Source organism: Mucor velutinosus, assembly GCF_035048745.1.
Source record: "Mucor velutinosus strain NIH1002 chromosome Unknown tig00001542, whole genome shotgun sequence".
NCBI classification, from domain to species: Eukaryota; Fungi; Mucoromycota; class Mucoromycetes; order Mucorales; family Mucoraceae; genus Mucor; species Mucor velutinosus.
This window is the reverse complement of record NW_027041924.1, coordinates 1,656,359-1,679,978: the sequence shown is the minus strand read 5'-3', so window position 1 is coordinate 1,679,978 and position 23,620 is coordinate 1,656,359. Positions and strand designations below refer to the sequence as shown.

At 39.9% G+C, this 23,620-nt stretch overlaps 8 protein-coding genes and 1 non-coding gene across 9 annotated transcripts; 3 read left to right on the top strand and 6 right to left on the bottom strand.

The window, feature by feature from the left end:
- Window positions 1–388: 388 nt before the first annotated feature.
- Window positions 389–3,845, bottom strand: ATC70_005232 (uncharacterized protein; the record flags this gene model as incomplete). The annotated part of the gene is made up of 10 exons (XM_064824528.1): window positions 389–1,240; window positions 1,299–1,402; window positions 1,457–1,562; window positions 1,622–1,926; window positions 1,981–2,757; window positions 2,808–2,913; window positions 2,968–3,059; window positions 3,119–3,243; window positions 3,302–3,681; window positions 3,750–3,845. 10 exons carry the CDS (start codon window positions 3,843–3,845, stop codon window positions 389–391), a joined length of 2,943 nt encoding a protein of 980 aa, XP_064677464.1.
- A 180-nt stretch (window positions 3,846–4,025) lies between these two features.
- ATC70_005231 (uncharacterized protein) lies at window positions 4,026–6,468 on the top strand (the record flags this gene model as incomplete). The annotated part of the gene is made up of 12 exons (XM_064824527.1): window positions 4,026–4,047; window positions 4,111–4,148; window positions 4,210–4,291; window positions 4,345–4,459; window positions 4,540–4,610; window positions 4,665–4,783; window positions 4,842–4,937; window positions 4,998–5,639; window positions 5,703–5,843; window positions 5,901–6,191; window positions 6,247–6,390; window positions 6,442–6,468. 12 exons carry the CDS (start codon window positions 4,026–4,028, stop codon window positions 6,466–6,468), a joined length of 1,788 nt encoding a protein of 595 aa, XP_064677463.1.
- Window positions 6,469–7,576: 1,108 nt separating this feature from the next.
- On the bottom strand, window positions 7,577–8,458 carry ATC70_005230 (uncharacterized protein; the record flags this gene model as incomplete). The annotated part of the gene is made up of 3 exons (XM_064824526.1): window positions 7,577–8,041; window positions 8,107–8,219; window positions 8,272–8,458. 3 exons carry the CDS (start codon window positions 8,456–8,458, stop codon window positions 7,577–7,579), a joined length of 765 nt encoding a protein of 254 aa, XP_064677462.1.
- A 267-nt stretch (window positions 8,459–8,725) lies between these two features.
- On the bottom strand, window positions 8,726–10,225 carry TVP23_2 (Golgi apparatus membrane protein tvp23; the record flags this gene model as incomplete). Its single annotated transcript, XM_064824525.1, has 5 exons — window positions 8,726–8,968; window positions 9,028–9,120; window positions 9,177–9,647; window positions 9,718–9,904; window positions 9,969–10,225. 5 exons carry the CDS (start codon window positions 10,223–10,225, stop codon window positions 8,726–8,728), a joined length of 1,251 nt encoding a protein of 416 aa, XP_064677461.1.
- A 230-nt stretch (window positions 10,226–10,455) lies between these two features.
- On the top strand, window positions 10,456–12,351 carry ATC70_005228 (uncharacterized protein; the record flags this gene model as incomplete). The annotated part of the gene is made up of 7 exons (XM_064824524.1): window positions 10,456–10,600; window positions 10,667–11,012; window positions 11,096–11,136; window positions 11,193–11,449; window positions 11,513–11,652; window positions 11,709–12,162; window positions 12,217–12,351. 7 exons carry the CDS (start codon window positions 10,456–10,458, stop codon window positions 12,349–12,351), a joined length of 1,518 nt encoding a protein of 505 aa, XP_064677460.1.
- A 1,390-nt stretch (window positions 12,352–13,741) lies between these two features.
- On the bottom strand, window positions 13,742–14,854 carry ATC70_005227 (uncharacterized protein; the record flags this gene model as incomplete). The annotated part of the gene is made up of 3 exons (XM_064824523.1): window positions 13,742–13,837; window positions 13,926–14,612; window positions 14,669–14,854. The coding sequence occupies 3 exons, from the start codon at window positions 14,852–14,854 to the stop codon at window positions 13,742–13,744; spliced, it is 969 nt and encodes a 322-aa protein (XP_064677459.1).
- Window positions 14,855–15,377: 523 nt separating this feature from the next.
- ATC70_005226 (uncharacterized protein) lies at window positions 15,378–16,158 on the bottom strand (the record flags this gene model as incomplete). Its single annotated transcript, XM_064824522.1, has 5 exons — window positions 15,378–15,443; window positions 15,507–15,737; window positions 15,799–15,926; window positions 15,986–16,079; window positions 16,147–16,158. The coding sequence occupies 5 exons, from the start codon at window positions 16,156–16,158 to the stop codon at window positions 15,378–15,380; spliced, it is 531 nt and encodes a 176-aa protein (XP_064677458.1).
- Window positions 16,159–16,652: 494 nt separating this feature from the next.
- On the top strand, window positions 16,653–16,725 carry ATC70_005225. Its single transcript has one exon. It is a non-coding gene; the product is annotated as a tRNA-Lys (tRNA).
- A 3,759-nt stretch (window positions 16,726–20,484) lies between these two features.
- On the bottom strand, window positions 20,485–23,525 carry ATC70_005224 (uncharacterized protein; the record flags this gene model as incomplete). The annotated part of the gene is made up of 3 exons (XM_064824521.1): window positions 20,485–20,726; window positions 21,013–21,638; window positions 21,799–23,525. 3 exons carry the CDS (start codon window positions 23,523–23,525, stop codon window positions 20,485–20,487), a joined length of 2,595 nt encoding a protein of 864 aa, XP_064677457.1.
- Window positions 23,526–23,620: the final 95 nt, after the last annotated feature.

The following is a 23,620-nucleotide window of genomic DNA, read 5'->3' as shown; positions in this document are numbered from 1 at the left end:
TTTTGATGAAACTTGTTGTTTGAAGAAACCCTTTTTAGTATATCGTAAGGCTGCAATGGAATTCTGTAACAAACAAAAACCTCATGTTCGTAGGACCCGAAGAAATGATGTTGAGGCCCGTACTTGTCATTGAAGCGCCTTTTGTCAATGTCTTGTCCTACACAAGCTATAGTTCATTCAGTGAGCGTGCGGCTGGGTCATGATGTTTCTTCATGACGCTAGTAAAAGAAAAAGAGTGAGAGAAGCAGCCGTCGGTTCAAGGTCCAAGCGTGTGACAATAAACAGGCAATGATGAGAAGAGCTCAAGGTGCATTTGTGTATCATCATTATGGATTATGTATGTATATGAATCACGAGGTATTTTATTAGGCAGATGTTTACATTACATTTAATCTGTTTGAGGGTGATCATCATCATCATCATAAAATATATTGTCTTGTAGGTAATCATCACCACTGCTTATCATATTGCACTCGGATAAAGAGTATTGTTCTTGCTCTAATAGGTCAAGCAGCCGAAAATAGTACATGGCATGCTTGTTGCCATCGCTTGCTGCTGCTACTGTTGTAAGCCATTTCTCGGCTGCTTTTTCTTCAATCAGAAACAAGCGAGACATGAGTTCATCCCGCGTCTGAATCTGCCACTGCTCGTCCTTCTGCTCTTCGTCTTGCAATGATGATAGTGGACGCAGATAAGTTACGCTTCTCTCACTACCATCGTATCGGAAAAGAGGTGTCAATTTCTTGGGCGCAGGAGGTGAGTCCCAAGCTTTATCAGGTTTCTTGACATCGCTATTGTTGTTGATGGTCAGTGGCATTGCTGGCTTGAATTCCGCATTCAGTTCCTGAACGTATAATTTGTTGATTTCAAATGTCAACTCTTCAGGTGTAAAATGGTGGTCATTGCTGTTGATAGGATAAGGTGTCGAGGGGATGGGAGTGTCAGTGCCTGGCTGTGGAAGCACGCTGGGCCCTTTGCTATCGTCTTCTCGGTCGTCATCAGCATGGAACACCTCCGTTTCCAGCCATGCACTGTAGTTGTTGATGAATTCTGGCTCCAAATCAATGCAATCATAGTCGATGGAGGCATCCAAATCATAGTTCTGAAAGCCATTCAGCCCAGGTCCACTTGGTGTGCTGTTGGTGTCAGAATATACTTCATCATGAGGTGGTAAGAAGGAGGGCATGTACCTCTCGCCGTTGTAGATACGCGTAAGTATCCTCAGATGCTGCTCTTCCATCTAATACACGTAGCACATTAACGCAGTATATATACTTGATGAAAACACGTATGCATACCTTTCCCATCTCTACATCTTCATCAGCAGTTGTTTTGCATATCCAGTCGTCTCGTAGTACGGTCTTGCAATGCAAGTAGATGGCAGAAATAATCCTCATGTTCTCTGTACCGTATAATCAATGCTTGTTATCTCTCCTGCCTTACTTTTTGCACTTACGAGATTTCCATTTACGCCCGAGGTAGGGCACTTGACTTTTCAGTAGCTTTAAAACGTACTGCTCCAATACGGGATGTGCTATCTTTAACAATTTTTTGAGTATAGCCTACAGTTTTGAATAACATCAGCAAGTTGAATACACTCAAATTGGCTTGTTCAGCTTACCGCTGACTTGTACTGAACTAGCAGCATGATCCGATGCGGTTTATGTTTGGTCAGCATTTGTAGTATCCTCAAAAAATTGATTGACCAATACATGTTTCGACGATTGGTATACAGGGTTGTATCTTTTATGTTGGCTTCAGGATGATCGGTCCGGTTGACATTGTAGTCCAAAAAGCTGTAATAGGGCACATCTGTATGCGCAGTGACCATATCAGTTACCTCTTGCAAACCGATCATTTTCAAAATGAGCAGCATGCAACTGGAATCTGCCAGCAACTGAGAGATATACTCGTACTTCAACACGTCTGCACACATACCGTCAGTCAAATGTCATTCGACTCTCCAATGCTGACACTTACGAGATGATTTTGACCACTTGAGCAGCAAAAGAAGTAGCCCCGATATCGCCTTTGAAATTACTTCCCTGTTGCGTTTCGTGTCTACCTCTTCCAGATACTCCAATGTCACCGTATCGTGTACATCTCTGTCCTCTTTCTCGCTACTATCACTACTGCTACCATCGCCACTGTGTCTGTTGTTTGCATTAGGCGACACGGACATCAACAGTAATTTAAGAAGCACCACAATGACATTTTGCAATTCAGGCAGCATGTTTGCATACAGTCCTTCCATCCATCGCTGCACGTCGTCGTCTGCCGTGTCCTTATCCTTGGTTGACGTGTACCTATTCTGCCAATGATGAATGCCTTTGGATCTCTCTCTTATGATTTGAAAGTTGGAAAGCGAGACATGCAGATTGGCCATGTAGACGTTGCCTGCCTCTGTTATGCTTTGCGGTACATCAGACCCTGGAGTATGCGATAGTGGTAAAGGAAATGCAGGAGATACGTAGGGCGATGAGGAGAAATAGTTTTGTAATAAATGGTGCTGCTGTTGTTTGTTTTTACTGGCATTGCCAAGTGACTTTGGAGGAAAGAGTGTGTGGTACAGCAAGTCGACATGCTCCATGGCGTTTGAATAGCCCAAAGCTGTTGCCAGTGATGGAGACGCGCTGACAGTCAGGGGATTGGCTTCTTTTAGAGGCAGGTTGGGCGGTGCATAGCCTGGATACTTTTTCGTGATTTCCTGCTGGAATACGAGTAGATCTTGAGGTGAACACTTTGCAATGACAGAGGCTAAGGGCGAGCATGAGAAGGCGCAGACATGAATATGCGGTATCATATACCTTTGGCAGGAATGCCTAGTGATACTTTCAGTCTTTCTGCTGAAGATGCAATGCTGTCTAATCCACCAGACATGAATAGCATGGACTTCCATAGCAAAAGCGCTGTCTGTTTGAAAGGTAATTAGCTTCATAAGAGCATGTTTTAGCAGCAATTGACTACCTTTCGCGTTGGGAATGACTTGCCTGGCAATCTCTCTCGAAGCTTGGAAGTGAGCAAGAGCAAGAATTCAGTCAGGTTTGGCTCTAATGTCACTAATGCATCTATTCAATACACACAATCACATTCTGCCGCAACCACTGATTTACTTTACCGAGCTCTTGTTTGAACTTTTGACTTGATTCGGATAAAGATTGATATCGTTGTGTTTCCAGTACAAGATATAGTAGTGTCATGTAAAGATCTATCTCTGTGTAGAGGGCCACTGTATTCTTCTGGCTAGTGGATTGCATGACTATCATGTTGCACAAAGCTTGCTTATCTGTAGCTTACTAACCTATTGATCAAGTATTCGTTGCAAGATTGCTGTAATTTTTGAAAAAACAAGAGAAATGCACCGTTGGATATCAGGACGTTGCAATTCTCTATCAACCTGTTTGTTCGCTGTTGTTTTGTTTCGTTTGGATCTGCTGTAAAGCACCCCAATGCAAAATAAGCTACATGTTTGCAAGCCTGCAATCGTAAATCCTGATCCTCGTATTCCAGTCCATCCAGCAATTGAGTGATTTGGTAAGCTTTGTTATCTGGAAACTCTTTTTCAAATGATCTCCTATACTCTTGCAACTGGACAGTGACTTCGGTATAAGTAAAGAATTCATTGATCTCATGCTCAAAAGTATCAGAGTCGCTGTTATACTGATAATCGCTGTGCTGGTGCTATCGTTTTGAGACAATAGAGCGTTCATTGAATAATGAAATCTCAGGCAGAGCAACAAAAGGCCTACCTTGGCTTTTCCAGGGAGATTTTCAACAAATTTGCGTAGATTTCCCGGCGTCAGAATGGGATCTAGATAGTCCTGACCATTCTCTTTTTGAGCCATGATGTGCAAAAAGAAAGAAAATGGTGTATCATTTCCCTTGTTGGGTGCATGATAAGAGAGGATTAAGGAGACCCAATGTTGGATTTTTAAGGGCCAACTCATCCGTGACTCTTCAGGTGATACACCTTTGTTAAGTTCACCAATTTTTTCAACATCACGCAAGGCACCAAGAGCCACACTATGGAAGCTGCTGTCAATGGCTGTAAGCTTATCATGTTGAGAATAGACTCCACTATCAGATCAATTAATCTTTTCCCTTACTTAGTGTCTATCACAAGACAACACTCACAAAAGGCTGTAGATGTAAGCCAACAAACAGACACGAGTTGATCCACTTTTGGCCAACATCACCTTCATAAAACAGGGCCACCGATTCATAGAGAATGGACAGATGATATATCAGGAAGAACGACTAAGGATTGAGAATCACAAAGTATTGAGCAAGGGTAACTTGACAGTGACCAAAGAGGCATCACCAGCAAATATTGACATACGACAGCCATCATCCATTTTAGAGAATGGAGAGCCACTGTTGAATCAGCCAGTGCCACGATGCGTGCCTCAGATATACCCCAAGAATACACTTATTTAATAGCCATGTTGGCGCACGAAAGGTATAGATCCATTGCATTCTCCCCTAACAGCTGTGGATCACACCGAGTTTAACTACTTTTTTTTTTTTTTTTATTCACAGCGATGAAAGCTTAAATTCATTAGCAAAGCGATTAAACGATCTATTATCACCTTTTGACAAGAGCAATGAAGGTATAGCATCAATCCTCAGATAGATGCTGTATGAATACTGACAGTTTCGAAAAGCATCCTTCTCGTTTTTCAAGGCAATCAAGCAGATCATCAAATCAGCGGCACATCAGGAGCGATATGGATTAGCAGATGTTGTGTTGTTGATGAAAGGAGCTCCTGCTACGATGCCCAAAGTAAGATTAGGCGAAAGTGAATGGTATTGAATGGGCAATGCTGATGATGCATATACAGAGATTATCCATGTTTCGATGGCAGGTCCACGATATCTCCAAATTGCCAGCAGATGTGATGAAAGCAGCGACCAGGAAACGAGACAAGCGAAAACTAGTAAGCTCTGCTGAATGGGATGCTTGGATCTATTCGATAACCAATATGAAAAAAAAATAGTTCTCTACCATGTTTACAAAGGCATTTCTCAGTTTATCAGAAAGCGAGAGAATGGAGTTACTGTATGACGAGAATGGAAGCTTCATCATTGAATCATCTGCAGAAGAAGCGATGGCCGATACGCTGTTGTCGCCATTCAAGCAAAGAGATTATGTGACACTAGCACCTTTGATCCGACAACCACGAAAGCGGCTCTGCTCTAGCTTTGATACCCTATTCTACGTCGGATTAAACGACACGTTCGATCTTCGCCAGCGATTTCTAGAGGAATTGCCACGCAGCGCCAAAGCAAAGCGAGGCATAGCATCGCGGGCGATGGATTTACACAAGGCGTGGCTGGACAGCACGAGAACAGGGGCAACCACGACACGGCAGTATCCTGGACTTAAGATGAAACTACTGCAATTCCATGAAGATGTGCGTCCTGCTTATTACGGAACCTGGACAAAGGAGGAAAGTGTGGTGATGGGACGAACTCCTTTTGCTAAACATGAGGCACTGGATTACGAGTACGATAGTGAAGCAGAATGGGATCATGATGTGGATGGAGATGATATTTACACGTTGGATCCTGATGAAGATGAAGACATGTTGTTTCCAGATGATGAAGAAGAAGAGATGGCTGGCTTCTCTGTTACCAATGTAAGTTGTAGCTGCAATGAGGTTGTTGTATGTTCTTGAGACGCTGAAACATTGGACCTCTAGGGAGAAGAGGACGAGCATAAATGGGTGGTGCCTGAAGGATATCTCTCTGACGATGAAGGTATTCATGTTGTTGAATTCTCACAGAAGCACAAGCACGGTATTGTTAGTCGCCCTGCAAAGTGGCCCATCGCAGGAAACAAGGTAATGGTATCATTCATTTGTAGGCATTCCATCTGCTAAAATTTGGTCTTGACACAGCACTTTCCCATGAAACCTTTGATTCTCGGCCCCTCTGTTGAAACAACAAACGAACCTGAGAACCACCCACTATCCGACTTTAGAATGCATCTGTTGGTTCATACAGACATGCCTGAAGGCTATTCTCCATTTACTCCACTTGACGACGATGACGACGATCTTAGAGAAACGGCAAATACAGCTGCAAACGCTACATCTAACATTTGCTTTGAGCCCGACAAGTCAAAATCGCCATTATATCGTAGAGAGATTGATAAGATGCAGCAGGAGAATCGACAGGAATTAGTTAATGTAAATGCCTTCATCATATATAGCCATAGGTTGCTAATCTACGTTACCCTTGTAGGTGATTGTAAACAACACTTCAAAGACAATGATGGGCTTGGTCACTCTACTAAAGGCCAAGACCGGGTTTGAAGAGTATACGATTGCTCAGTTACAGGCAATGATTCATGATTTAGCCATTCAAGAAGTGAGAGGGTCCAGCAAAGTGTGTATTCTTTTACTACGATATAACTGACATACTAATATCGTTGTATAGGAATACAATTGGTACCTACGATCGTAAATAACGTTGACCGAGCAAAAGATGATGAATGCCCTATAAATCCTGTTTAGTTTCCAATAAAGTACCCTTTGAGTTTTGCCAGCATATACTGAAATCTTATCTTTTAACTCTTTGCTGTTATGTGCGAAACTTCCATAAACGCTCTATAGTTGTAAATCAGGTTCTTTTTGCAGCGCTCTACTTTTGTATCAATGGAAACTGCTCGTATAAGCTTAGACAGCATACTTTCATAACCTCTTCTTAATCATAACTATGCAAACCACAACGAAATCAGGGCGCATTTGAGCCGTTATATCTCGTGTCAAAAGTCGTTTTAGACAGCCAAGAAGAGCACCCTAAAGCTGCTATCGTCCAGCGCTAATCTGCTGACACTTTTGTCCGACTTTTTTTGCGATCTAGAAAACATCGCTAAGAATCGACCAAAAAGCATGCGGAGTACCTCATGGTTTTTACCGAAAAATAAACGATCGTTTCAAAATATTTGTAGCGATCCAAGGCATCCCCTGAAACGCTGTTTGTGAAATCTTCAGATGCAAAATCTCGACAAGTTCAGTTAAAAAGCGTTCTGTAATTGACACTATTGAAAGCGCCCTAAAAAGTACTTCCAGAAAGCCTAAGGAAGCAAGAGAGAATTATGAAGAGTTACATAGTCAAATCTTGCAAAATAGGTCGAATTGAGCCTCGAAATAATGATTTTTCCAGGTATTGAAAATGTAAACTTTATCATTCTATGGTTGTCACCACCACCCTATGTTCTTTGAGATTTCCAATAAATCAGTGCCACCAAATAATCAAACTAGAGGATCATCACTGCTGCAGTTACCCCAGCATACCAAGTTTTGAATCTATGTGGTAGCAGTTGAATACTAAAGCCATAAGATGCATTTTGATCCACATCGGTACAACAATTATGTAAATGCTAATTCTGTGGCAAATCCAGCCTATATCTCTGCTCACCACAACGCAAACAGTAACCAACAAATTCTCTCCACCCGCTATGTCAGTTCACAAGTCTAGATACCCTTTGGTTTCTCCCTGCTCTCCCCCCCCCCCTTTTCAATGCAAAAGCAATCCTCAATCCATGGTTTCAGAGTCTAAACAATTTGATTTATTGCTTGTTGTCGTTTGTATTGGTATTGGGTTCAATCAAGCTAGTGTTATTCTCGAGTGCCTTCAACTGTCTAGTAGTACCAGTATTATTGTTCATTTGCTGTTGCTTTTCCAATCTCTTCTTTTCAAATTCTTCTCGAGCTTTATCCTGCCATCTTTGTTGATTTGCGATATCATGTACTTTGAAGCCAAAGATACGGGGTACATATCTCTCTGTGTTCTTGGTTGGCAGATAATTGGAATGAACTTGGAACAACATGTGAGGGAATGAGGTGCCAAAATAAGCGCCATCTATTGCGCCATGGCGGGATGATTTAGGGTTATAGATATCTTCGCATCGAGGACAGTATAATTTCACTGTTTTTGTCATTGGAATATCGGATAAGCCAACAGGTAGCAATGATTGCATGTTGCAGAGTACACGAGGACAACGACCAAACTCGCCTCTCTTGTATTTATCAAGCTGCCATGTCATGAGTAGATTAGTTTCTTTTTCTGTCGTATGACTATTCAGCGGGCTGTGCATACCATTTTCATCAAACCGCGGCTTGTAATAACGAAGCGAGCATGAATCATTCCAAAGAGATGGCGAGCTGATTTTTCGATTTGTTCTCTCACTTTTTCATCCAACCCATCCTCGTCTATATGGACGGTTAATCTAACAGGTCAGCTTGTACATGAACTCACACTTACCAAGATTATCTGTGATCATGTCTAGTGCTTCCAAGTAGTAGTGAGGAACTTCGGCGCTTAGTCCAGTCAAGTTGAATCTGTCGAGGATGAATTCTTCATCAACTTCACAAAAGTATTCGTTGCCTTTTGTATCTAGAAACCAATCAATCCAGTATTTTGCATATTCGTCCTCGGAACCACTACTCATTTTCTGGTATAATTTAGCGACTTTGTTGTGTTGTAAACTGTTGCAAACTGTAACAAATTTAGCTTGGAGTGTGTATGTAGATATTTATATGAATATACCTGCTTGAAGTGCGATACTCAAGTATAGTAAAGGGGGGGGGGAAAGATGTGTACAATAACATTTGAGAATGTAGAATTTATTTGATTGGGGCACGCATAGTGTGGTGTCGTAGAATAACACAGCGCCTATGCTGTTCAGTTGGCTCTGGATCTTATGACGTTGCTCAACTCACATCAAGATTTGACTATGGAAAGATGATTTAAGCTCTTTATGGGGCAGTACGATGCAATTGCGAACAATGGTTTCGTCCAAGACAGACACCTCTTTTCCGAGAATAGTGATACTTTGCACCTTGACACCATTCTTCATCATTTCTTCATTATGGTCAGAAACAGCGGTGCCTTCGACACGAGCCCAAGCACCAATTTTACTATTCCAGCCAATGACCGAATGAAGAACACAACTAGCATGCTATTGCACAAGAGATAATTTAGCGTGATTGTATACACTGGTGCTGGTCTATACATTACGCCTATAGTCACATTGTCTAGAATGATGGCATCCTTGATGCGAACACCTTTGCCCAGAACAACACGCGGGCCAATGGATACATTGGGGCCAATCTTTTTTAGGTTAAATTAATAACGATAAACAATAGCAATGCAAACGTATGATATACCTTGGAAGTAGGATCAATCTGGGCAGAGGGATGAATATAAACAGCTCCAATGATTTCAGGTCCACCCTCTTCGTTTCTAGCAAGTCTAGTATCGTTGTCGTGATGCTGCAGTTCCAAATAAGCGGCATTGGCCGAGATGGCTGATCCAGCGGTTTTGATCTGTTTCCAGAAGCCTTCAGTTACATAAGAATATAGCTTTCTTGATTCAGACAAGGGACGCAACAGGTCTCTTTCAAGACTGAGTCTATCATCCACATTGGTTGCAAACGAATCAATCAGATTGTTGTTGGATTCTTTCTTCAAATCCATCGCCTTCTTAATTTCGTCAAACACTGCAATGTCAAATAGATAAACACCGCATGAAATCAAATCAGAAATGAACGTTTCAGGTTTTTCAACATAGTGAAGGACTTCGTTAGTTTTAGCATCTCCAACTAGGCAACCGTACTTTTTAGCTTGTTCGCGAGCGATCTACATCAGGCTTCAGATTAACATATCATGCCGAAAGAAAAAAAAAACACACACAGAGTGTCGTGTTTACCTTGGTGCTCAACATGGTGCACAATCCACGATGGCCCTGATGAAATGCTGCCATTTCTTTCAGAGGAAAGGAACAGGCAATATCCACATGCATGACAAAGAACTGCTGAGGATTACCACGAATAATTTCGTCTCTAAAGTGATAGATGCCACCTGCTGTACCTAATGCTTGATATTCGCGTAGGTACCTAAATAACTTCAATTAGTACAAATGCATATATTAAAAAAAAACAAAACAAAATGCCTTATTACTTGATGTTAAGATGAGGAAATTGACCACTGGCAGTTTCAATGTAGCTGGAAAACACAGAGTTCTCAAAGAACCCCACAATCAGCACCTCTTGAAGGCCATCTACTTTGGCAAGTGCCGCCAAATGATGAGATATAAGCGGAAGTCCAGCGACTGGAAACAAAGGCTTTGGCACATCTAGTGATAAAGGTCTAAAACGAGTGGCTCTAGAGGGGCCACCGACGAGAATGATAGCTTTGTATTGATGCTGTTGAGTCATTTGGATGAAGAAAAGAGGGAAAGGGCAAGTGAAGCAGAACACGGCGCTTAAAATGAGATTCAAGAACGTGTGTGCCTCAAATAACATTCTCGTATAAATGAAGCATCCCAAGGCCATTTACTTGTTTCTTCCTTTCTCTCTTTTTTTTTTCTTTGTATTCGTTTTTCCCTCCTTTTTTTCTTTTAGGCCTTCTTTCATTATCCCTCTCTACAGCATCATCATTCATCATCATGGCAACAGAAAGAATTTCACAAATTTTACCTACCGTCAAATGCTCAGACTGTGGACGAGATGTCCTCATCCGCCGTTTGGGAGATCACCTTTGCACAAGTCAGCCTCCAGTGCCGTCGCTACCCATCATTCCTCAAGCTAAAGGTACATAGTCAAATTTTCAAGGAGAGTCAGAGAGCCTCGTTGTCTGAATGGCAATGTTTATTTTAGATAAATTCAACAAGACGGGAAACAACATTAGCAAGCCAATCTCGCCATTGCAGAGCCCCAACGGATCTAGCTATGGTAGCAAGAAGAATGATTTCTACTCTTCCAATGCAACAACAACAACAGCATCAGCAGCAGCAGGATCAGTTACACCGCCCTATTATAGTGGGATGGCGAGAGATCTGCAACGTCCTGTAATGAAGGACACCTATACTGACGACTCATACTCTGACGATTTCTACAAGGCACCATACAAGAGTTCTTACCATAGCAATAGCAGCAGTAGCAACATGGATTTACCGAGAAAAAATAGCACCTCTCCTGCTCCCTCGAGTCCGAGCTCATATCGGTAAGTGAATGTTTATTAAAAAGCACTCAATAAGTTAGATTGGAATCTTCTTTTTTTGTAACCATTGCTCTCTATATTTGTAGGAACAGAAATGATTCTAATCCTGATTTCAACACTCGCTATGGTAAGAGATGAAGCACAATAGACTATGATAGTAGCACATACTGATATGGGCCGTAGAAGGAACCAGAAAGCAATCATTAGGCAACATTTATCAGCAACAACAGCAATCTTACTCCACACCCACTGCAAACACTTACAATAGTAGCAGTGGTGCCCTGGACAATTTGATGGCCGATTTGATGAATTCCATGAACGATGATATCCACTTGTCTGCTACAAACATGATGCCCTCACCACAGAGCAAATCTTCGCACTGTGATGTTTGCAGAGAGGATTTTGATTACAGAGACGATGTGAAAACTGCTGGTGGAAAGGTTTGCTTTAAGGTTTTACCAAAATATATAACAAAAAGCACTAATAATATAATACATGGATAGTGCTACCATAAGACATGCTTTACTTGCCGCCTGTGTAGCACTCCCTTTGATCAACGTCGCACACATCATGAATACGAAGGCAAACTCTATTGTGAGAGAGATTTTCATGTGGTCAAGAACCGTATCATGTGTGCTTCCTGGTAAGTTTCTTGTTCGCACCTGTGCACAATATAGAAACTAAGCCGTACATTGGTAGTGATCGAGCCATTCCACCATCAGTTGCACCGATTAAGGCATTAGGCAAATTTTATCATCCAGGCCATATCAAGTGTTACCATTGTTACGCAGGCATTGATGATCGCACAGGCTGGAAGGAATATCAAGGCCGTGTGTATTGCAGACAAGACTTCAAATCACTCTTTTTACCAAAATGCAGAGCGTGTCATAAAACAGTTGAAAAGAATGCAGTATCTGCAATGGATGGAAAACTACAGGGCAAATGGCATTTGGAATGCTTTGGATGTCACACCTGTCGCAGACCCTTTCCCGACAATACATTCTATGTGTTTGAGGATGCGCCTTACTGTAAGAGGCACTATCACGAGCTGAACAATAGTTTATGCAAACGATGCTCGGATCCAATTGAAGGGTACTGTGCTTATACCAGTCCAGAGAATTGGAGGTTCCATCCCAATTGCTTTACATGCGAGGTAAGTAGATAATGAGCGAGTGTATACGCAGGTGCTGATCAAGGCTCTCTTTAGACTTGTTATACAAGACTAGACAATGAATACTACGTAACAAATGGAAGAATATACTGTGAAAAAGATATCAGACGCCAATACCACCAAAAGAACTACAACTTGACCAAACGAAAAACACAAATGTACAATATTTAAATCAGCCAGCAGCCTGTTTAGTTGTAGATATATATCTTGCTTCATCAGTTACCCCACCCAGACCACTCCTTTTTGTTATATCTTTTTTTAGATTTATTATCCTTCATACATACAATTTACTCTACTATTAATATATAATTCACAAAACTCTACTGCCTAAAATTGACATGGACCTTGAACGATGCTTTTGATGCATGTGCATGACAAAATGAACGTAAGTGGAGATGGAGACAGGTCTTGAGGTCTTATTTCTTCAATGGATTAGCACACAAATATCGACATTCAATCAACGTATCAAAAACTGACAGTGTATTGGAGAATGGCATTGTACTATCACATACCTGCTTCAATGTTGAGAACACTGAATTACATACTGTTTCTTAAAAAGCCCTCATAAATGAAGCCAAATATCTTGAAAGTCGAAAGCATTAGAATGTGAATGCATCCATCATCTTATGCCAGTGTTTGGGAATTGTTGATTGGGCCATATTATGTAATGCAATACAAAGACGAATCTAGCATACTGTCATCATATGAGCAAAAGATGTGTGTACCTGTACACAGTGACAAGAACCAACTTCCGGGCAAATCACTTTTTGGATTTTCCCAATATAAATATTCGCGCGGGAAAATTCATCTTGTTTAGTTATTAACAGGCATTTTAGGAGATGCAGTGTACGACATTGATAAACACAGATCTGATTATGTGCCTACTTGTTCATATTCAACTAAATGGCCAGGTTTACATATACAATAGCATGGAGAAGACTCCCCGTTTAGGAGGCTTCCGTGTCGGCGGTGTGTATCATGTAACGTCCTTTCAAAGGTTCATCCAAAAGGGAAATTAGGAGAGAGAGAGATATTGATATCTATAAATAATGGCTCTATTTTTCTATTAAGAATACATTTAAACGGATAGTTGCTCTGTGATACTTGACGCATGACGAAGACATGTAAGTATTCAAGTTGGTGCACAAGTAGTGTGCCTCTGCGTTTCGAATGGCATCTCTAGCAGGATATGCAGCATGTATAAAATCAATCGTCTGCAGTTTTGCCATAGTAAAAGGATCAAGTTGGTTATATCTCGAGCATGATATCTTGTTTGCTCCTTATTTATATGAGAAAAATAGTAATAATACAACATGATTTATGAACCATGAGGAGCTTTTCTCATGATTGGCTTGTCAGACTGAAGCTAATACAAGTATTATCAACATAAAAGAACGTGCTGACCAGTGTTTAGATTATTATTGCTTCATTTGTTTTGTATGACATGAAACAAAAATATAACAATTGTGTTGGAGTACAGTTATATTTATATGTGTAATATGAATAGAAATTAAATATGGTATTTATACAAAATGTCAAAGAAATCAAAAGGTAAAGCGACTTAATTAATGCCAGCATGATCAAATCCAAACCACCAAATCAAGATGCCGGCTACTATTAATAAAATAATGAAAATAACAAAGCAGATCCATTTTTTCTATTTCAAGATGATTAGTCTCTTTCTTTTACTTTCCTCCCCTTGAAAGTGGGTAGAGGGGAATGTAGATCCTTTTAGTTTGACTTACAGCACGTGTGCTTCTAGCAATGACAATGGCTTTACCAATATCCTTATTACCCTGCTCCAAATCAACAACGGTAGTCTCAGCATGAGTCTCAATTTGGTTTATTGTTTCTGCTTGTTGCTCAACCATCATTTGCATATCCACAAACAGCTGGTGTAATTCCAAAATGGTCTTTTCAATCTTTTTGATATCATCGTGTCGAGACTGCACTTCAGATAATACAGCTCTTGCTTGGCCAGATCTATTGGATTGCATCAAAGACTGAGCAAAGATTTGATTTGGCTCATCAGAGTCTAAAACTCGCTCAATTTCATCTGGGGTTGCGTTGGGTTGAACAATCTTGATTTGTCTCTCGACTCTTTGTCTGTATTTTTGCTGGTATGTTCTTTCAATATCTTGATATCTCTGAATCGTCTCGATAAACTTCTTTTTCAATGCGGCATGTTGAGTTTTTCGCATAGGCAAATCACCAGAATTCGCTGGCATACGAGCAATACTGAGTTCGATGGCTTTGATCTTTGTTTTACATTGATTGTTGAGTTTGGTCGTTTGTTTGACAGCTTTTTCCAATCTGTAGGTATTCTCTTCAGTTTGCTCGTCGTTGATGTTGGACAATGCTGAGCCATGCAGCTCTTCAATCAAGGTAATATTGTTGATAATCTTACGATTGATGTCTTTAACTTCCTCAACCTTGATCGTAGGAGACGAGTCAATACCTTATAAGATGCACACCGAAAGATACCTACCTCCTGAAAGAACTGATCTGTAGTGATGATGCCATCAGATTGGACGGGTGTAGTGCGCTGGCTCATTTCGTAAGCCTCTTTACTGTCTGCATGTCGATCACCACGTGAGTCATTGTTATATGTTGGCGAAGGTGGTACTGGTGGACGATATCCAGTGTCGTGTCTACCAGTTGGCATAGGAGGCATCTGCTCATAATCATCACTAATTTAAAAAAGGAGGGAATCCGATTAGCTTCTTTTGCATTCTTTATGATTTGTGCCTGAAGACAAATTGCTGTACCTGAGACGACTAAATTGCGAGCAAAATGGGTCAATATCTTCGGATGCAAACCATTTCAAACAAACACTTACTCGTATCTCTTTTCATTATTGTTGGAACCCTAACAATGATTTCAGTAATTTGGTGGCTGGATATGGATACAATTACTGCTTACACGAAGTTCGGCCAAACGATCTCTACTCATAGTAAATCTTGATCCAGACATTGTATATCAAGTATTGAAAGAAAGAAAAGAGTGTAATGTGTTGAGTGAAAGATAAAAGGAAGGGGAAAGATGAGAGAAAGAAAAGGGAAATTGGTAAAATTAGACATAAAGAAATTATATCTTGTCTCGACGGTTGCACAATGCAAATTAAAAAAGCTAAAAAGTCAATCTATTTTTCATCCAAATTTTATTCACTTTTCGAAAAAAATACAAATCTCCAGAATCTAGACTTGACTTTCAGCCTTTTTCTTCTTCTTTTCCTCAATCTTATCAATATTCTCTTCGGGAACCTTGTAATAAAAGCACATGAGACACTATTAAAGAAGCAGAAAGAGAAAAAAAAGGATACTTACATTGGGCCAATTCTTCAAGATCATCTTGAGTAATTCGTCACTGAAATCACCTTGAACAACAATTTCATCTTGACCTTGATTGTTCTTTGCAACAGAAGAACCACATGCAAATCTATTAGCAAACATCTTGGCTGCCTTCTTTAAATCGACTCCAAAAATATCCAGACCATAGATGGTGGTAACGCACTTTCTCTTTGTTCTTTCAATACGTTTGATAAGCACACGGGAAGCCTAGGTCAATAGACTTTTCAGTCGTCCATGCCATCAAATGTCGCATCCTGTAATTGCTTACCATCTTCTTTTTATTTTCACGCTCCAATTTGGCTTCGAGTTTGGCTGATTTATCCTTGACAACTGTTCTGTCCTTCTTGTCGCTAGCTTCATCTTCAATGGTTGCCTTTTCGACACCTTCGGTGACAGCTACCAGACAACATGTCAATCGCTACAGTGTAAAGTCGTATCACTGTCATCGTATTCACCTTTGACACCACCATAAACCTCCTCGTACATGTCTTCGTCCTTTTCCTTCAACCATAATTTACATTTTTCCTGTGTACCGCTGAATTCACAGTACTGTTAGATATATACATTGTGATTAGACATCGACCACGCAATATTCTGATGTGATTTTCATATTTACTTCCAGAGGCATGGTACAAACTGGATGATAATAATGATTTGTTAGATATGTATGAGCTGTTTCAATATGGCTGGCCTAATCGTTAATACTTACTGCCACATAAAAAGACTTTACGTGGTTCAATAGACATGATTGATTTGACTGACGAGAGAAAGAGGTTCAACGAAAAACAAACTACGTCTTTGAGTGTGTATTTATGAGTAACAGCAACTTTTTTTTTGTCATAATGTGTAATTTTAGCAGTCATTTTGTATTGAACTGCAGTTTCCAGAAATATTGCCTCCTACGCATAATTGAGGTTAGGTGATCAGCAACCAAAAACCTTTATAATCCAATGGGTTTATCTTGCTGTTTTTTCTCTTTTCTCCAAGACTAAGCCGTACAGGATATAGAATAAAGCAAAATAGGGAAGAAAAGAGATGTGAACAAAAACCGATCACGTGACTACCTAAAAGAGTGGTATGCCCTATAAAAGCTATTTATTGATTATCAAAATATATCAAATTGCCTAGCTAGCTCAATCGGTAGAGCGTGAGACTCTTAATCTCAAGGTTGGGGGTTCGACCCCCCCGTTGGGCTTTTTTTTTGGAAAAGAAAGCAAAAACGTCTCATCTTAATAATTTTTCGTTGGAGTTGCCAAACCACGAGTAGCGAAAATAGGAGCTTACTATTCAATATAACCCAAAAGCATCAAGGCGTTACGAATAGTAATATTCACTTTCTTGTCATTACATACTGTTACAAGTCGTAACATCCACTTTTTTTTTCTACCACCATATATATAATCATACAATCTGCTTGTCCCTATTATTATACAAATAAAACACATCACTTATTTTATCGTTCAAATTTCACTCTGGACACAACTCCATCTCAACCCAAAATGCCGCATATCAAACGGGCACGAATTAAAGACCCAGATCAACACTGCAATGCCATTCGTATCTCGTATCTAAAAAGGACAACATTATATTAAACCTTCCTTCTTAAACCCAAGAAACGTAACTACATAATCAAATCATACGAAAACATATATTGACCCAAGTAAACTAAATAAGCAATTCCTCTTTCATCGAAGCACATTAGAACAGAAATATTATCAAACTTCAATTCAATCGTTGTTAGCCAGGACATTATCACAGACATAAAGAATAGCAAAATAGTATAAAAAGCATAAATCTCACTATGAATTAATAAGATCATCTTATACTTTACCAATATTTCAATACACATCTTATATAAAGCTCATTAGCTGTTATATTTACTTCTTTTCTTATATCAAACATCTGTTATTTGTAATGTCCCTTGAATTCCTTATATATATCATATATAATAATCGATTCATTGTAAACTCTTTTATATACATCTCTATAATATTTTCTGTTTTTTACTTTTACTTCTGTTTACTTGTTTATTCTATGTAATAAAATAGCCACCTAAACGCAACCTGATTGAGAACCAAAATTCATCAAATAGCACTCATTCAAATTCATGCTATTTGGATCTATTAGTAAAAGCGCTCATTTGTATATCAACAACCATTTAAACATACTAAAGTAAAGATACACGCTTATATCACACATCGTGTGAATGAATCACTCCTGATCACAGTGTATTCAATCACACCCATGATGGTCGTAATAAGAGATGTTATCTTTATCCAAATAAAACCAAATCAATAACAAGCATATTCAAATATGACAACTATGCCCTGCTGCCATAGTTGCACGATATCCCAGATAAAGGGTTCCATACTTCAATAACAAACATCACACTTTAAACCATGCTATGACGATAGCTCACCCAAGCCCATCAAGGTTACTCAAATCGACCCTTATGACCAGTGCTCTTGCATTGATTACCACTTTAAATCAAACGTCAACAACATTTGCCAGATATCGCAATAGAAGAACCTATTGCTCTCTATCATCACTAATCCTACAAGCTAGTTGCAAACGTATAAATACTCTTCTTTTTTTTTTACTCAATTCCAGGATCTTCAGTTCATTTTATACACAAATAAAATACAGCTGATTTCTATTGTTTTTTACTATTGTTTTTTTTTGTGCAATCTCTTCAAACCTGGTTTCACTGCATTCTAGTTGGACAACTATAAACCTGGTGCTCATTTGATAGTTATATCTGCTTTGGCTAATTTACTATCTCCTTCATATTCTTTTATCAAAATTATATCCACTACTACCGACTCACCTGTAACAATACAATCATCACATTTGGTACCGCTTAATTTACACTCCAACCACAGCTCAATCGACTCGAAGATGGCGCATAATACCAAGCGGATTTTGGGTTTGAATTGATTTTGGCTGGTGTGGCTGGCAGGCAAACTTCAATACCCTTGAAGCGTATGAAAAGTAGGTAGCAAGCCGTAGCATTATCGTTCATCATGCTATTTTCTTGCATTCTATATTTAATAACGTTAGTTTGGACATTGATAATTTATGGGCTGCATACAATGTTAGCAGTAAGTAGGGGAATTTGTATCATAATCAAAGTTTCCCTCAACGAGTTGGTCAGTTTTGTTATATCGGTCGCTATCAATAATATCAGCTTATTTGGAACAAAATAAACATCAACTCCACGTTCTTTAGTATTTCAAACAGTATATTACCTAGGTTTCTATTACGGCATGGTCTTCTCAATGGTTGAGTACGTTGTTTGTTTTATTGTTTCGATCGCAGCTGCTGACTAAATCTCTGATAAGGCTCAGGGCCGTCGAGCGAAGAAAATGTTTACAGCGAAAGTGCCTAGTTACAGAAAGAGTAGAACACTCTTTAGAAATAGCGTCTCATTTTGCAGCAGTTATCTATTTGAAGACCTTTGACATGGCCTTAATATTGCGCAACATTGGCAATATATTGAATCCTTCCAAAAATATATCGTATCAGGAGAGACCCAAAGAACTTACTTTTTACAAGAGGTGCCTGTAGATCAGATGCATTTGCTCGCCAGCATTCGGGATGTATAATGATTAAATTTGCTGGCATGGTCAACTTGCAGGTAACGTTTGTATACAATGTTCGTTTTAAGCACAAAGAATAAATGTAGAATAGTTATCTGTAGCTTCTTGTAAACAATGGTTGATATCACAAAAACAAGAAAAGACTTATCTGAACAAGGTTAGAAACAAAAACTAAAGATTTATCGATGAATAAGACAAGAGGTATCCTATTTATACTAAATTCTGAATACCAAAGTAGCAATTTATCTTGTACAACGCTTGTACGTGTTGTTGCACAACACAGACATATCTACCCATCAAGAATACCTTAATCTGTATAGACACTTGTAGCCCTTAATCCTCTACCATCTTTTGAAAAGGCCGCTGAATTTATCGATATGTGCTCCCATGAGTTCAAGCAAAAATCTGTTGACTGTATCTTACCTGTGCTTTGTATACATTCACCTATTGCATTTTTGCCGGATTATATTGATAACATGAGTGCTTATGTGAAAATGCCTGAGCAGTTGATTTTTTAGCCGGTGAACTCAAAAACATCAAGATAATGTTGTGATATGGTCGTTTTTCTTGCTTGCTATTTTAGTGCTGCACTTCTTGAAAATAAAAAAAAAGTGTATGCCCTACAATCTCATATTCCATTTTAAATAAAAGGAGGCGTGTATGACATATCTGGGGCAAAAATTATTTTGTAATTAGAGATTTTGATTGGAATATATGCACGTAGAAAGTGGTATTGCTCTGATATTGGCAAGATTATTATCCAAGTTAAATTCTTGAATTTTACGGTTTTAATCCATGTAATCGCCTCATACAGTAAATTTAACGCCGAAGCAAAAGATGTTCATAAGAGTAGTAGGTGTCTTAATGACACGGTGCTTATGGTACTAGCAAGTATATTTCAAAGTATCCGAATACGGAATAATGTATACGTGTGCTTTATAGAAAGGTTGGCTTTAATTGATGACAATATATCATTTTTACAATCACCTGTTGCAATTTTTGGCATCCCAGATACCTGGACAGCCAGATGTCACAGCACATTTCAAACATCATCTTGGACTACTACAGTCTGTTCGTTTGTTTTTACCATTGCAGACTTCACTTCCACAACCTTTACACTTTCTTGCTGTAGCCCTTTTTGTTATTACTGGCGCTTTCTGGTAGGGATGTGGATGGCACATCTGCAGTCGAGATGAGATGAACCTGTGTGTTGAGACCAGCAAGGCAGTTTGGGGCCTGTGGTCAGGAACGGGCAAGACATCTTGTAGTCTGTGGCTAGGAACTGGCAATGGTGGCTGGAAATAGTAGCCAGCAGGGAGGACGTTGTGCTGTGGGTGTGGATGTTGTGGTTGCGGTTAAAGCAGTTGCGATGAAACAGATGGCGACGGTATTTGTGCATCAATTGTGGCAGCAGAAACGACAGCAAAAACATTGTTGATGGATGGTATCCTTGGTGATGCTGCAGGCAGTAGTTGAGAAGGCTGATTAGTGGAGACGACTTGATGCTCAATAAGTTTCAAAGCTAGTTGATGAATCTCCTCTGTTTTGGATACTCCGTCTTTTAATTCGAAATCTTTATAATACTTCTCGAGATGATCTGTGGTTTTTGTTATATCAAATGTCATAGCAAGGTCTCACACTGAAGGTTTTAGGCTATTCTTAGGTCCTTTGGGTAAATCATGCTAATCATGATTTACAAATCAATTGTTGGGTAGATAGTATACCTATTTGTATTATAGTTCATCATCATGCTGTAAACCCTAGCATAATGAAAAGTATATAAATGCATCCTTGGGATGCATTCTCAATAAAAGTGTAATTCTTTGGCAGATTCAATTTTACATTGTATTTTGACATAACAGCTTTATAGAATATATCAATACCGTTGGCCTTTTCATTGAACTTGCTGGAAAAATCAACAAAATTTATCCTTCTATTGTTGCTATTCTTGTAGTGAGTTTCATAAATGACCCAGAATTCGGATTTCTCCTTCATCGCATCGACAGCGAGCACGGCAAACTTTGTACATTGATTGTTTGCAACAAACTTGTAACGGCCAAGATGTGAGCGCAAAGTTGACCCAACTTTCATGATGACAGTGTCTTGGAGCTGTGGAATTGTTTTGTCTACAAGAGGCAAGCTCTCCTCCGTGATCTCAGAGGGCAAGATACCAATTTTGACCATCTCTTCATTTGGTAAAGGGCATATACCAAAGAGCTCACCAGAACCGCAATATTCCAAAGCATTCACAGACAAAGCGATGTTTCTTGTGCCAGCACTGAATCCCATTTTTTGACGCAAGAGATCAATATGCTGAACTAGCCAGGGATCATAATGGCTTTTGTAAATGACTGAATGCCTGTTCTTTGAACCCACGTCGAGATTATGTCTCAGCCTGTATTCAGTAAACATCGCATTAGCCAGCTCTGGACCAGCACCAAACGACCCAAACTTGCGAATCAAGTTCTGGTGGACTCCGCCTTCTAAACAGTTTGTTCCACGGATGCATCTATAGAGTGTCAGCTTGAGATCGTCCAATTGTCCTGTCTTAATGTACAATTGTACATCTGGCGGATCAGATACATGGCCTAACTGCACTGTTCTCAAGACAGCAGCTGCTTGATCCCAAGATTTTTTTATCAAACAGTGCTCTTCCAGATTTTGCGCACTTCAGAGGGCCGTAAGAAAGAAACAAGAGTTTTAAAAGAGGAAGCAACACTTCAGGAGCAGACACCTTTCTTCGTACTCTTCTCCACAACCACGCACGATCGTATTTCATCTTCGAATCCCAGGCGTGTGAAAAACTTGGATTCTTAAGTCTTTTCTGTGCAAATGCCGCGATGACCTTTTCTTTGTCAGTCTCATCAATCGTAAATAAGCTTTCACTAAATTTTCTAGTGAACTGCTTATACAAGGTGTGTCTCTTATAAGGCTTGATCATATCCATCGAATAAAAAATGTCTTTGACGACGCGAGTAAAAGCAATTTTGGGATCATCAGCATTATACCAAGCAAACTGTCGATAGCCACTGGTAAAGCCAGCCTTGTCAACCCTGTCTATAGCATCACCAAAAACCTCTTGCATCTTTGACTGAATTTCTGACTTCATGATAGCATTGGGATTGCTTACTGGCGTAGCTATTACAGGATCGCTAGTGGCGGTAGGATTAGCAGAGGAAATACTCGAGGCTTCAGATGGTGAAGCAGCTGTGATGAGATGAGCTGCAGGAACTCTCAGTTCAAATGGCAGTTCACCATATGTTTGCAAAGCAATACCATTTGCCAGATATCCAGGAACATATACTTTTGTAATTCTTACAGTTGCTGTGCTACCATTAACTACGATTTCGCCGTAGGCAACAGCTTGACTGTTTCGTGGAGGCATCACATCTACAAAGGAACCAACTGGATAGGTAGGAAGCACACGACTACCGACAGGCAGATGATTCACAGCAACACTGTAGATGGCCAAACTAGCCCAAGCATCAATTGCAGCATAATTTAGAAGATCTGGCGAGAGGTCAGCCATATTCCATGCGCTTCTTTGAGGGCCTTTATCAAGAGGGGCACCAAGTATACATAGCGAAATGTCTGACAATGACATTGTACCTGTTGAGATTAGCTGCCGTGCAGAACAGAATGATCCTAGCTCCAACTTCGTTTTGCATTCAATTCCGAACCGATTATTGAGACGAGAGAAATCAACACCAATGCTTCTTCCAACTTTCGTGATATCAGCATTTACAAGCTCCTTGGGAAGTGCGAGCCAGGATCTATCAATATGCAGGACGTCCACTGTATTGCCATGAGCAATCTGAATGACATCAACTTGATCGTAATGCGGATCGTCATTCACATTCCACTCTGTGTCAAGTCCAATAACCGAGGGCTTGCCAGCGTTTCTCTCGACTGTCAACTTGTCATTCAGATCCTTCATCTTCCTAATAATCAACCCTACATCACGATTGAGATAGTCTACCTCAACATCATTTGGCAGCCTGAGGAATAACCGGTTTGCGTTGCTGTTTGCAGTCTCTTGCTGACGTGGGACCTCTTGAATAACCTTCAAAGAGTCGAAGATGCTCTCCAAGAATCGTTTATCGCTTTGCACATTATCAGTGAAGAAAGCTACCGGCATCTCATGTCCATAAAGTTCGTATGCTTCTTTCATCTTTTGCAATGAATGTTTCAGATAGATAAGGGACTTTGAGGGGACCAGAACCTGATGTACGATCTCCTCATACTCATTCGTCACGGTGAACAAGGCAGTGAATACACCAGCATCCTCAATTTTAGCGATATGTTTCGGGAATTTGAAAGAGTGATCGCACTTAAGCACCTTGCCGTCAAGAAGCATGGCATGTTTGTCCATCTTTAGCTTGAGTTCCTCGTTCATTGCTGTGTACAAAGTCCTGAAATAAGTGGCACTTGGTACATAATCAGCATACCGGTGACGGTCTTCAAAATTCGAGTAAGGGAGGAACGAATAGC